Genomic DNA, 13,040 nt, shown 5'->3' with positions numbered 1-13,040 from the left:
TTTCTTTTTTGAAAAGTACATCTTTTCTAATTTTATATTTAGCAGAGTACAGAAGAAAATTCATTTCTGTTACTATTACCAGTATTTTCACTGCTTTTAGAATCTGACTTTCTTGGGGGGTACAGGCGACTGTGCAGCATGGTGTGGCAGGGCTAGGACAGGGTGGCATTTTATTTTTTGTGTTCTCTTTTGTCTCCTCAAATATGGTAAACCTATTCTTACATACAGGTGCATGTGTTATATCCTACCTCTAATATTCCACCCTTGGAGTTCCATAGACCTTTTTTTGCATTTCAGACGATAAGAATGGAAATAACAGCATTTTTGTGATGGAGACAGACTATGACACTTATGCCCTTATGGTTTCACTGCACACCCAAGAAAATGGACAAACATCTGTCAAGGTGTCACTCTTTGGTATGTATCGAGATTATATGACTTGTCCAATATGCCAGGTTCCCGTTGAGGTGCACCTCATTATACCAAATCTTGCTTGTTGTTAAATCAGGAGATATATTCTGTATGAATCACTAGCATAAAAAAACTAGTTCTCTCATCCTTATGTGAATATCTCTCATCCCTGGCTAAGCCCTTCTTATGAAGAAGCAGCTGCCAAGAATTATCTTCCCCGGTAGGAGATGGAAACAAAGGGAAGGGAAGACTTAAGAACTGGATAGAGTCAGGTCTTCCTAGTCCAATGTACCTCTTCCCCATCTTTATGACTTCCCTTCCTCTACTAGTGGTATGCAGCTCAAACATTTTTGTTTTATTTCTTTTCCTGTGCTGTTTACTGGAATTTTTTAAAATCATTTTTTTCTATTTTCTCATTATATAGGAGCAATATTGTTAGTAGTGTGCACTGTTTCGGAAAAAAAGTGTGCACATTTCCAAAAGACTGCATATTTCACAAAGGTTGTGTACTCTTTTGGAAGAGTTTGCACTCTTTCTGAATGACTATACACTCTTTTCCAATAATGCATACATGCACTCACTATTCGCACATGTACAATGGTGGACACATGCATGCTCTATAGGGAAAGAGAATGTACTCTTTCAGAAAAAGTATGCACACTTTATGAAATGTGTATACTCTAGGTGAATAGAATTTCCCTGTGTATTCACATATTTTATAAAATATGCATGTATGTTGCAACTCCATCCCTGCTGTGCCCAAACTATGCCCCCAGGAGCTCTAGCTGTTGCACATATAACCATGCACTGTCTTGTCGGTGCTTATTCTTATACAGGCATGTACTGCCATGCATTTATACAGAAATGTATTGGCTCTGAAAATCACCATGTTGGCCCTCAAAATCTTAACTTTGTGCTGTTACTGCCTGCAGTGGAAGAGCTACCTGAGGATGGCTATTTTCAAAGCCATTTACATAGGTAGATGACAAATTAAGTGTGTAAACCAGCCAGCTGGAAATTGTCCTCCCTCAATCTTCCTAAACCTATACACACCATGAAATAACATAGACATGCTGCACTCACTCATACCACCCAACTCCCACACAAGGTTAATTTTGTAACAAACAAATTCAAAGGCGGTGTGGGAATGAAAAGGCTACAGCTTTATTACTTCATGCAATTAAATACTAGGAAGAACCCAAGCTGCTTTCTAATAGTCCAGGCTAGATTCTCCCCACCTTATCTTTCTAGCTATGGAGCAGAGTCCTAGAGTCTAATCTGTGACTTGACACGTAACTCTCCCAGCTAGACCACATGCCATGTCTGGTTTTTCAGGCAACATTTTGTCCCAAGAGTGTGCCTGCCATGAGCTTCAGCTAGGCACCAGAAAATGTCCCATTTAACCCATGGATACTCAGGTCCATGTCCTCAGTTGGCCAAGCATAACAGTCTTTGTTGCTCCTTAACACCAGGATGCTTCTTAGGCTTGGGTGCCTCCGCCATGACCCAGGACAGTGACGCATTGTCTGAGTCCCCCTAAATTTTCTCTACTAAAATGCTCTTCCAGAGCTTCCTGAAGGTCACTGATGAACAGGTCTTGAGCAACATCTGAGAGGTGCACTCAGTCTGAGCAATGTTCCTGGAGATAGGGAGGGTCTGCCCAGCTGTGCCATATTTTGGCCCCACCCAGGTATCAGATCCACATTGTGACTTGGCGGTTCACTTAATCTGTGGGTCCAGAAGTCATAGGATGAAATTGGACTACAGTATTAAAGTGTCAGTCAAGGAGATGTTCAGTTTAAAAAGGAGGTCCCTTTCTGCTGTTGAAATAAGTTGTTTGCATGTTGGCTCACTGATGTTGTTACTCCCAAAGTGAATCACCAAAGCATCAGGTAGAGCATATGTGTCCAGTAGGTTATTGACATCTCATGCCAGAAAGGCCCAACCATCTGATGTGTATGTATCTGTTATCCAATCCAAGGTGAGTACCCAAGGGATGATCTCTTAGTTGCCATCCAGCTCTCAAGATGAGGGAGTGCCCAATGATCTGTCGTATGCCAACAGCCTGGTAGTTCTGCAAAAGGAAGAAGATGGTTAGTAATGCTGTGATGTCTCTGCCATTTTAGGTGACCTGATATAGCTCAAATACAGCCTGAACTTCCAACAGCTCAGACTCTGGATGGTGGGGACAGGGAGACCAAGTTGAGAGGTGGTCATGTCTGCACCAATTCTAAAGGAATGTGTTTCAAAATGTTCTGGTTGCTGACCAATACCTAGGAAGGCTTTGCAGAATACCACAGAATTTGAATTTTTTTAGGGGGCTGGAATCCTGATGAACAAAAAGAGCATGCCTGCTGGGCAGGTGAACATCCTGGTTTGCCTTCAAGATAATAAGTGGACAGATGAGGAGACTTGAAATACAGTGCAACATGAGCTAGTAACCCTTGCCTAACTGGTCAATTTTTTATCTGGAAATGTATAAGTGGACCCTGAGCCTCCTCTGCTCCAAGGCCACGTCAGAGGGCAGTCTTCCACTGGTATTTTCTCTCAAAGAAACTTTCAGTTCACCAATGTGTATGGCTGCAAAGATGGCAAGTGTACAGGAAGTCCTGGTCAGTGCATTCTCAAAGTCCTATGTGCAGATACATTCCAGCATCAGCCACAATTGAGAGAGAATTCTGTTAGTGATGGGTCGCTGTGAGTCTGGGGCAGCAGGGAGACATTGAGATCAGCCTTTGAGTAGGGTCTGTATCAGGACGTTAGAATGCGGATTGCCCCAGCCATAAAGTTTGGAAAAGAATGTGAACCCTCCAATGTGGGAGATGAAAGTGGCTCTGGAGACTCCCTTGTCAAAAGCATCAAAGACAAATCTTGCAATGAGGAATAAGTCTGTCTCTCCATCCACACTGTTTCAGGTAGGTACATACGTATTTGTATGCTTTTTGTATATCAACCAAGTGGAGAGGACCAAGGCTCCTGAGATAAATCAGTCCACTGATCAGTCCCCCAGGTTCCATGGTAGGCTCTGCATCTGCTGATGGTGCAAGCTGTCAGAAGAGGGGAAATTGAAGGTAGCACAGGGCATCAGCAACACAATTCTCAAAGCCAGGTACATGCTTAGCACAAGCTGTCAGGTTGAACTGCAGGCAATGCAGAACAAATATGGTTAGAAGATCATCAACCCAGGGACAACAAGCTGTTTGTCTGTTGACTGCATCCATCACTGCAGTGTTATCAGAACAGAAGATCACCTTTTTGTTGGCCAGCCTGTTGCCTCATATGTGGAGGGTGACCACTATAAGGAAGAGCTCAATAAAGGTGATGCTTTTGGTGAGACTGGAATTGGCCTATATCTGAGGCCAAGGAGCAGTAAACCAAGCCTCAGCACGGTAAATACCGAATCTGAATGAGCCAGCCATGTCCGTGAACAGGTGATGATCTTTATTTAATACTTGCCCAGACTGGATCATTGCCAGGTCTTTAAAATCACAAGGAAAGGTAAGTCAGGCACATAGGTCCTGCTTCAAGGAGAGAGTGATTTTGATATGACAGTGTTTGCATTTCACTCCCACTGTGGCCGCTGCTAATTTCCAGGTGACTATTTTGCCCACAAGTATAACTCGACTTGCAAAATTCAGGAAGCCAATTAAGTATTGCAGTTGATGAAGAGTGAGCTTGTATGCAGAAATGGCAATGGTAATCTTGAGCTTCAGATCCAATCATTTGTCCTGTGGCAGCCTAGTAGTCATTGTTGTTGAGTCAATTTCAATGCCCATTAGAACATTTATATCCTGCACATACCCTTCAAGAGTTCAGTGTGGTTACACTCAAGAGCTAGGCAAACCTAGGAGCTAAACAATTACTTAACACAGAATTCTAGCTACATCTACAACACAAATTTCTGAAATAAAAATGTTTTTTAAAGCATATGAACAAGTTATAACATGAACATTCTGTACCTCAATTGGTAATGAGTTCCATCATTTTGCTGCCTGGCTAGCCCCACAGACTTGTTGCATTCAGTGGGAATACCAAACCTCTTTGCTATAGAAGTGAAAATATCTATGAGCTTCCTACAAGTTTCTGAGTTGCTCAGTCCCATGAAGAAGAAGTCATCTAAGTAGTGCACAAGGGCTTTTCCAGGAACCCGACATGAAACAACCTAATGCAAAAGGAGGTGAAGGCCTTGAAGAGATTGCATGACACAGCACACCATATGGGCATACATTTGTCAAAAACGTATTGATCTCTATAGCAAAATACAAGCAGCGGGAAGCATTTTGGGTGGATGGGGAGCAAGTGAAATGCAGACTCAATGTCTGCCTTGGCCGTGAAAGCCCCCACACCTGCTGCTTGCACCATGTCCAAAGCATATCAAATAATATGTATTGAGCAGTGGTAGTACCCTCTTTGTTGAAGTCATTGACTGAATTGCCCATGGGGTGTGGCAGGTTGTGGATTAGTTCAAACTTGCCAGGCTCCTTCTTTGGCACCACTTTGAGGGGTGACAGTTATGCATTAGGAAAGGGAGGTTCATGAAAAAGTACCTCGATGCAACCTAGTGCCAATTCAACTGCAAGTTTCTCCACAATTACATTTGCAAGGTGAGGCCTCCATCAGGGACTAAAAAGCATTGTAGCAGTTCCAGAATAGGGGATGATGAAGCCTCAATTAAAACCATGCTAAAGCAACTCTATATCCTTCTTCCTGGGGTATTGTTGCAGCCAGGGCTCCATGAACTCAATTGGGGTAAGTGCTCTTTTAAAAAAACTCTCTTGACTTGTTTGGAGTTCTTCTTTGGACACAGGGAGAACAAGCATGGGAGATCCACAGGTGGCACACTGATATTTGAATATGTACTTGTGAATCGTACAAATACATTTGTTGTATCTCCAACATATACCTCGGGGTGCGTGGTAGCCTCCCTGGCCTGACACCTGACAATGCGGGCCTTTGAAAGGAATGCCATGCAGGAGCATTCCCACTTCGTATCAAAATATTCTGGAGCCAGAGGCCACCGCTATCATCCATGTCCCAGGTCATATTTGGGTCAGTTTCCATCTTGTCATGGAACTGTTCGTCGTACCCAAGCCAGACATGGTCTTCATATTCCTGGTACATAACAGTATCCATGTAGCAAAGCATCAAGTTCAATTGTTCAGGTCTTTTCTTGCATATAATGCTGATTATGCATTCATAGGGCAACACCCAGAAGGCAAGGTTACAGGGCACCAACAGGTAGATCATCCATCTTAGCATATCTCTTGGAGTTACAATGACACCTGCTCTCCACCAGGTTAAAGATGTTGAAGTACTTCCTCATTACTTTCTTTTGGAGGGACTTGGAAACCAGCTGCCATAGCTGAGCAGCTGGTACACCATAGGAGCAAGTCAAGACAGGCAGTGCATTCTGGGAATTTGGCCCCTGGGTAGGGAGAAGGGAGGAGGATGTAGAGGAAGATGAAGAAGAAGAAGGGGAGGAAGAAGATACATAAGTATTGCCATACTGGGAAAGACCAAAGGTCCATCAAGCCCAGCATCCTATTTCCAACAGTGGCCAATCCATATCACAAATACCTGGCAAGATCCCAAAAAGTACAAAACATTTTATACTGCTTATCCCAGAAATAGTGGATTTTCCCCAAGTCCATTTAATAACGATCTATGGACTTTTCCTTCAGGAAGCCGTCCAAACCTTTTTTAAACTCCGCTAAGCTAACCGCCTTTACCACATTCTCTGGCAACGAATTCCAGAGTTTAATTACACGAGTGAAGAAAAATTTCTCCGATTCGTTTTAAATTTACTACAATGTAGCTAGTTCTAGTATTTTTGGAAAGGGCAAGCAGACGCTTCATATCTACCTGTTCAACTCCACTCATTATTTTATAGACCTCTATCATATCTCCCCTCAGCCGCCTTTTCTCCAAGCTGAAGAGCCCTAGCCACTTTAGCCTTTCCTCATAGGGAAGTCGTCCCATCCCCTTTATCATTTTCGTCGCCCTTCTCTGCACCTTTTCTAATTCCACTATATCTTTTTTGAGATATGGCGACCAGAATTGAACACAATATTCGAGGTGCGGTCGCACCATGGAGCGATACAAAGGCATTATAACATCCTCATTTTTGTTTTCCATTCCTTTCCTAATAATACCTAACATTCTATTTGCTTTCTTAGCCACAGTAGCACACTGAGCAGACTGTTTCAACGTATCATCAACAACGACACCTAGATCCCTTTCTTGGTCCGTGATTCCTAACATGGAACCTTGCATGATGTAGCTATAATTGATGAAGAAGAAAGGGAGGAAGATGATGAAGTAGAGTGCGTGGAATGCTTTTGTTTCTTACCTTTCTTCCTGCACTGGGATGCTCAGGTGCCATTTGAGTTTGCTGGAAGTGGCACAACAGGATTTTGTGTGGTTGGAGTGGCTTTGGATGCTGATATAGAAGGTCTTCCAGTTTTGCCAGATGCAGAGTTCATCACTCCACCTCCAGTAGGGACTGTGAAGGCTGGATGTTTAGGATCCATGGACAGATATAGGACTGGTGTATGGGAGCCGGAGGCAGTCCTATGACCTTTGTGATGCTTAGAACAGCTATGGCATCCTCTAGACTTATGTTGCTTGCGCCCAGATCTATCCACTATGTTTTATCCATTCTATCCGTTGCTACTTTGATGACTCTTAGGTAGAAAGCTCAAATCCAGAACCTCTAGGGTAGCATTTTCTGAAGTGCTACACATTCCACGCGCAGGGCCTAAAAGTCTCAATGCATGGATGAGATGATGGTGCAGGCAGGGAGAAGGGTTTTAGATTCGTTAGGAACTGGGCAACATTCTGGAGAAGGGGGAGCCTATTCCGAAAGGATGGACTCCACCTTAAGCATGGTGGGACCAGGCTGCTGGCATCGGCATTACAAAAGGAAATAGAGCAGCTTTTAAATTAGAAACTGGGGGAAGGCCAACAGTCGCTCAAAAGCGCATGGTTCAGGATAACTTATCTTCCAAAGATATCACCAAAACAGGAAAGATAGGGTATCCTGATAGTAAGGTTGCAAAAAAGACCATAGTAGATCAGCTGTCCTTAAATAAAAATCAGACAAAAGATTGCAAATTAATACTGTCAAGTACTGAGCATGATATAAATAGAAACAACAAACATAGTTTGAAATGTCTATATGCGAATGCCAGAAGCCTAAGAAATAAGAGGGGAGAGTTGGATATATTGCACTACATGAAAAATTAGATATAATAGGCATCTCTGACACCTGGTGGAAGGAGGATAATCAATGAGACACTGTCATACCGGGTTACAAATTATATCGTAGTGATAGGGTTGATTGACTTGGTGGAGGGGTAGCATTGTATGTTAAGGAGAGCCTTGAATCAAATAGATTGAAAATTCCGCAGGAAACAAAACACATCTTGGAATCCCTATGGATTGAAATTCCATGTGTAAAGAGGAAAAGGATAGTGACAGGAGCAGTGGCGTACCAAAGGGGGGGGGGGGGCGGTCCACCCCGGGTGCCAGTGGGTGGGGGGTGCTCCGCTCCCGCCACCTCCCGTGGCCGTTCCCGCGGCGCAGCACATTAAAAAAACCGGCGAAGCAGCGTCGCAGGCAGCGCCTCGCACCCTGCTTGTAAAAAATCAAATCTCCTTCTTTCTCCTCCTTGTCTTGATGTCTTGAGGTCGACTCGGGCCTTTGATTGGAAGGCCCAAGTCGACGTCAAGACGTCAAGATGAGGAGAAGGAAGGAGATTTGATTTTTTTTTTACAAGCAGGGCACGAGGCGCTGCCTGCGACGCTGCTTCGCCGGTTTTAACGGGACTGAGGTGGGGAAGGAGAGGGGCGAAAGGGACTCGGGTGGGGGTGTTCAGAGGGGAAAAGGGGACTGGGGTGGGGATCTCAGAGGGGAGAAGGGGACTGGGGTGGGGATCTCAGAGGGGGGAAGGGGAGGGGGGAAGGGGAGGGGAGAAGGGGACTGGGGTGGGGGTCTCAGACGGGGGGCGGGGAGAAGGGGACTGGGGTGGGGGTCTCAGACAGGGGAGGGGAGGGGAGGAGGGGAGAAGGGGACTGGGGTGGGGGTGTTCAGAGGGGAAAAGGGGAGGGGAAAAGGGGACTGGGGTGGGGATCTCAGAGGGGGGAAGGGGAGGGGAGAAGGGGACTGGGGTGAGGTCTCAGACGGGGGAGGGGAGAAGGGGACTTGGGTGGGGGTGTTCAGAGGGGAGAAGGGGACTGGGATGGGGATCTCAGACAGGGGAGGGGAGAAGGGGGCTGGGGTGGGGGTCTCAGACGCAGGGAGGGGAGAAGGGGACTGGGGTGGGGGTGTTCAGAGGGAAAAAGGGGAGGGGAGAAGGGGACTGGGGTGGGGATCTCAGAGGGGAGAAGAGGACTGGGGTGGGGGTGTTCAGAGGGAAAAAGGGGAGGGGAGAAGGGGACTGGGGTGGGGATCTCAGAGGGGAGAACGGGACTGGGGTGAGGATCTCAGAGGGGAGAAGAGAGGAGAAGGGGACTGGGGTGGGGGTGTTCAGAGGAGAGAAGGGGACTGGGGTGGGGGTCTCAGACAGGAGAGGGGAGAAGGGGACTGTGGTGGGGGTGTTCAGAGGGGAGAAGGGGGCTGGAACTGGGGGCTGAAAAAAGGGGCAGAGAGAGAGGGGACAGATCCTAGATGGAAGGGGGAGCGAGAGGGAGGGCAGACCCTGGATGGATGGGAGAGGGAGGGCAAATGGTGGATTGAAGGGGCAGAGAGAAAGGGCAGGCAGTGGATGGAAGGGACGGCAGAGAGGGCAGACACTGGATGGCAGAGAGAGAGAGTGAAGACAGATGCTGGATGGAAGGAAGACAGTGAAAAGAAGATGAGGAAAGCAGAAACCAGAGACAACAAACTGTAAATAAAATATATTTTTTTATTTTTTTTGCTTTAGGATAAAGTATTGTAGATGTTAAATGTTTATAATAGAACATGTAAATAAGGTAATCTTTTTATTGGACTAATTTTAATACATTTTGACTAACTTTCGGAGAACAAAACCCCCTTCCTCAGGTCAGGATAGGATACTGTAACAGCACTATAGTGTACTGACCCGAGGACGGAGGTTTTGGCCTCTGAAAGCTAAATGTATTAGTCCAATAAAATGGTATTATTTTACTTTCTATATTTGTTTTATTTCTATTTGTTAATTTGTAAAGTGGTGATTGGTACTTGTTATTTTTTTCAAATTTACATCTGCTGTCTTTATATTTTGCACAGTACTAGGGGACAGTTTCTGTTTCTGTGGTGTTGCATTGTATGCAGAGTCTGGCATTGGGGGTTCAGTTTAATTTTTATCTAAATAGAAAGTTTATGATTACTTATTCTATAGTGGATTAGGGTGTATCTGTGTTTGTGAAAAAGACATGGCTTTCAGTTGGCATTGACTGTGCAGGATCTACGATCTGTACTATTCTGTTTGGTTTCGTTTTACAATAGGTGAATTGATGTTCTAGTGCTCACTGTAGTGTTTAAGATGCTTTCCTTTTCCTTGTGTGACTCGTAGAAATGACTGCTTATGGTATGGTAGAATTGCTCTATAGGTCCTGAGTGTTTTGTATTCTCGGCATGCCTAGTACTGGATTTGGGGGGGGGGGTGTTAAAAAATGACCAGCCCCGGGTGTCAGCTACCCTAGGTACGCCACTGGACAGGAGTGTACTATTGTCCGCCTGGCCAGGATGAACAGACGGATGTAGAAATGTTAAAGGAAATTATGGAAGCAAACAAACTGGGCAACACAATAATAATGGGTGATTTCAATTACCCACATATTGACTGGATAAATGTAACATTGGGGCATGCTAAGGAGGTAAAATTCCTTGACGAAATCAAGGACTGCTTTATGGAGCAGCTGGTACAGGAGCCGACGAGAGAAGGAAAAATTCTAGACCTAGTCCTTAGTGGAGCGCATGACCTACATAGTAACATAGTAGATGACAGCAGAAAAAGACCTGCATGGTCCATCCAGTCTGCCCAAGACAAACTCATATGTGTATACCTTACCTTGAATTTGTACCTGTCCTTTTCAGGGCACAGACCATATAAGTCTGCCCAGCAGTATTTCCCGCCTCCCAACCACCAGTCCCGCCTCCCATCACCGGCTCTGGTACAGACCGTATAAGTCTGCCCTCCCCTATCCTCGCCTCCCAACCACCACCCCCTCTTCCCCCCAACTGCTCCGCCACCCAATTTCAGCTAAGCTTCTGAGGATCCATTCCTTCTGCACAGGATTCCTCTATGCATATCCCAAGCATGTTTGAACTCCGTTACCGTTTTCATCTCCACCACCTCCCGCGGGAGGGCATTCCAAGCGTCCACCACCCTCTCCGTGAAAAAATACTTCCTGATATCTTTCCTGAGTCTGCCCCCCTTCAATCTCATTTCATGTCCTCTCGTTCTACCGCCTTCCCATCTCCGGAAAGGTGCAGGAGGTAATGGTGCTGGGGCCGCTTGATAACTGATTATAATATGATCGGATTTCATATTAGCTTTGAAGTATGTATACACAGGAAATCCAATACTTTAGCGTTTAACTTTAAAAAAGGAGACTATCCAGCTTATAATCGAAAGTGATCGCCGGCCATCTTCCGACACAAATCGGGAGATGGCCGGCGATTTCTTAAAAGCGGCGAAATCGGTATAATCGAAAGCAGCATTTTTGACAGCATCACGGCTTTCCCATCGCTTCACCGGCGAAAGTTCAAGGGGGCATGTCAGTAGATTAGCGAAGGCGGGATATGGGCGGGCATGGGCATGGCTACCAGATGGCCGGCTTTCGCCGCTAATGGAAAAAAAAAAAGTGGCGTTTACTTGGTCCTTTTATTTTCACGACCAAGCCTCAAAAAGGTGCCCCAACTGACCAGATGACCACTGGAGGGAATGGGGGATGACCTCCCCATACTCCCCCCAGTGGTCACCAATCCCCTTCCAAACTAAAAAAATAAAACTAAAAACCTTTTTTGCCAGCCTGTATGCCAGCCTCAATTGCCGTACCCACCTCCATGACAGCAGAATGTGTTGTATCCTCCGACAGCCTTTCGCTGGTTGCGATGTGGCTCTCGGGTGAGTGTGACACCTTTTCTGTTAGGTGCCCTGCAGAGAGTCACATTAGCAATGCGTTGTGGTGGGTGTAGGGTACTGGGCTCTACTCCCATGGTGCTTTTCCCCCTGCTAACTGGGTCAGAGTGTGCCCTGTTTTGTTTCCTGTTGTAGTCAATGCGGTAGTGGCCATTTTTGTAAGCCAGTTTTAGTTCCCTTTCCTGTGTTACCCACGTTAGAGATCGTAGTTCTTACCTTGAATGGTGCTGAAAGAGGGCACTGTACACCATTGTGCCAGCTCTGACCTACTGCTAATCTTAGTACCAGGGGACTCTTTGCCAGTGGGGCACAACCTCTGATCTGCAGTTAACTGTGAGTAAACGTGGTTATTTCAAGAAAGGACTTTTTCAGAGAGATTAGTCTTCAGGTGTGAACTGGTGTGCCAAAGTTATACAGCAGCAATAAGTCCTAGAGGCTTTATGCAGGTCCCTGGAGCAATTTTAGTGGGTGCAGTACATTTGTGGGTAGTGGGTTTAGGAGGGTGGTGGTTTGGGGGGCTCAGCTCCCAAAGTAAGGGAGCTATGCACGTGGGAGCTTTTCTGAAGTCCACCGCAGTAACCCCTAGGGTGGCTGGTTGGTGTCCTGGCATGTGAGAGGGGCCAGTGCACTAAAAATGCTGGCTCCTCCCATGGCCAAATGCCTTGAATTTGGCCGGGGTTTGAGATGGCCGACACAACTTTCCATTATTGCTGAAAAACAAACCCGGCCATCTCAAACCCGGCGAACTCCACGGCATTTGGCCGGGCTAAACCGTATTATCGAAAAAAAAGATGGCCGGCCATCTTTTTCGATAATACGGTTCCGGCCAGCTGTAGCGCCGCCGGCGATCTATTTGGCCAGTGACGTTTGATTATACCCCTCTATGTTAAAATGAGAAGAACGGTGAAAAAAAAACTTAGAGGAGTGGCTTCGAGGGTCAAAAATTTACATCAGGTGTGGCAGCTGTTCAAAAACACCATCCTTGAAGCCCAGGTCAAATATATTCCGCATATTAAAAAAGGAGGACGGAAGACCAAACGACAACCAGCATGGTTAAAAAGTGAGATGAAAGAAGATATTAGAGCTAAAAGAAAATCCTTCAGAAAATGGAACAAAGAACTGACTGAAAATAATAATAAGAAGCATAAGGAATGTTAAGTTAAATGCAAAGTGCTGGTCAGGAAGGCAAAGAGGGACTTTGAAAAAAAAGATTGCATTGGAGGCAAAAACACATAGTAAAACTTTTTTTAGGTATATTAAAAGCAGGAAGCTGGCAAAAGAAGCCGAGGGGTAAAAGGGGTGATCAGGGAAGACAAAGCCGTAGCAGAGAGATTAAATAAATTCTTTGCTTCGGTCTTCACCGAGGAAGATTTGGGAGAGATACCGGTGCCAGAAATGGTATTCAAAGCTAACGAGTCAGAGAAACTGAATGAAATCTCTATAGACCTAGAGGATGTAATGGGGCAATTTGACAAATTGAAGAGTAGCAAATCTCCTGGACCGGATGGTATTCATCCCAGAG

General features: G+C 45.5%; 1 protein-coding gene across 1 annotated transcript in view; it reads left to right on the top strand.

Moving 5' to 3' along the window:
- The window catches only part of LOC115473573 (lipocalin-like), a 68,394-nt gene that overhangs the window by 27,209 nt on the left and 28,145 nt on the right, over positions 1 to 13,040 (top strand). Inside the window, exon 4 of the mRNA XM_030208647.1 lies at positions 298 to 417. Within this exon, the coding sequence (XP_030064507.1) occupies positions 298 to 417 (120 nt within the window). The remainder of the gene's footprint in view (positions 1 to 297; positions 418 to 13,040) is intronic.

This window comes from Microcaecilia unicolor, chromosome 6 (assembly GCF_901765095.1).
Source record: "Microcaecilia unicolor chromosome 6, aMicUni1.1, whole genome shotgun sequence".
Lineage (NCBI taxonomy): Eukaryota > Metazoa > Chordata > Amphibia > Gymnophiona > Siphonopidae > Microcaecilia > Microcaecilia unicolor.
This window is presented reverse-complemented; position numbering and strand designations above follow the sequence as displayed.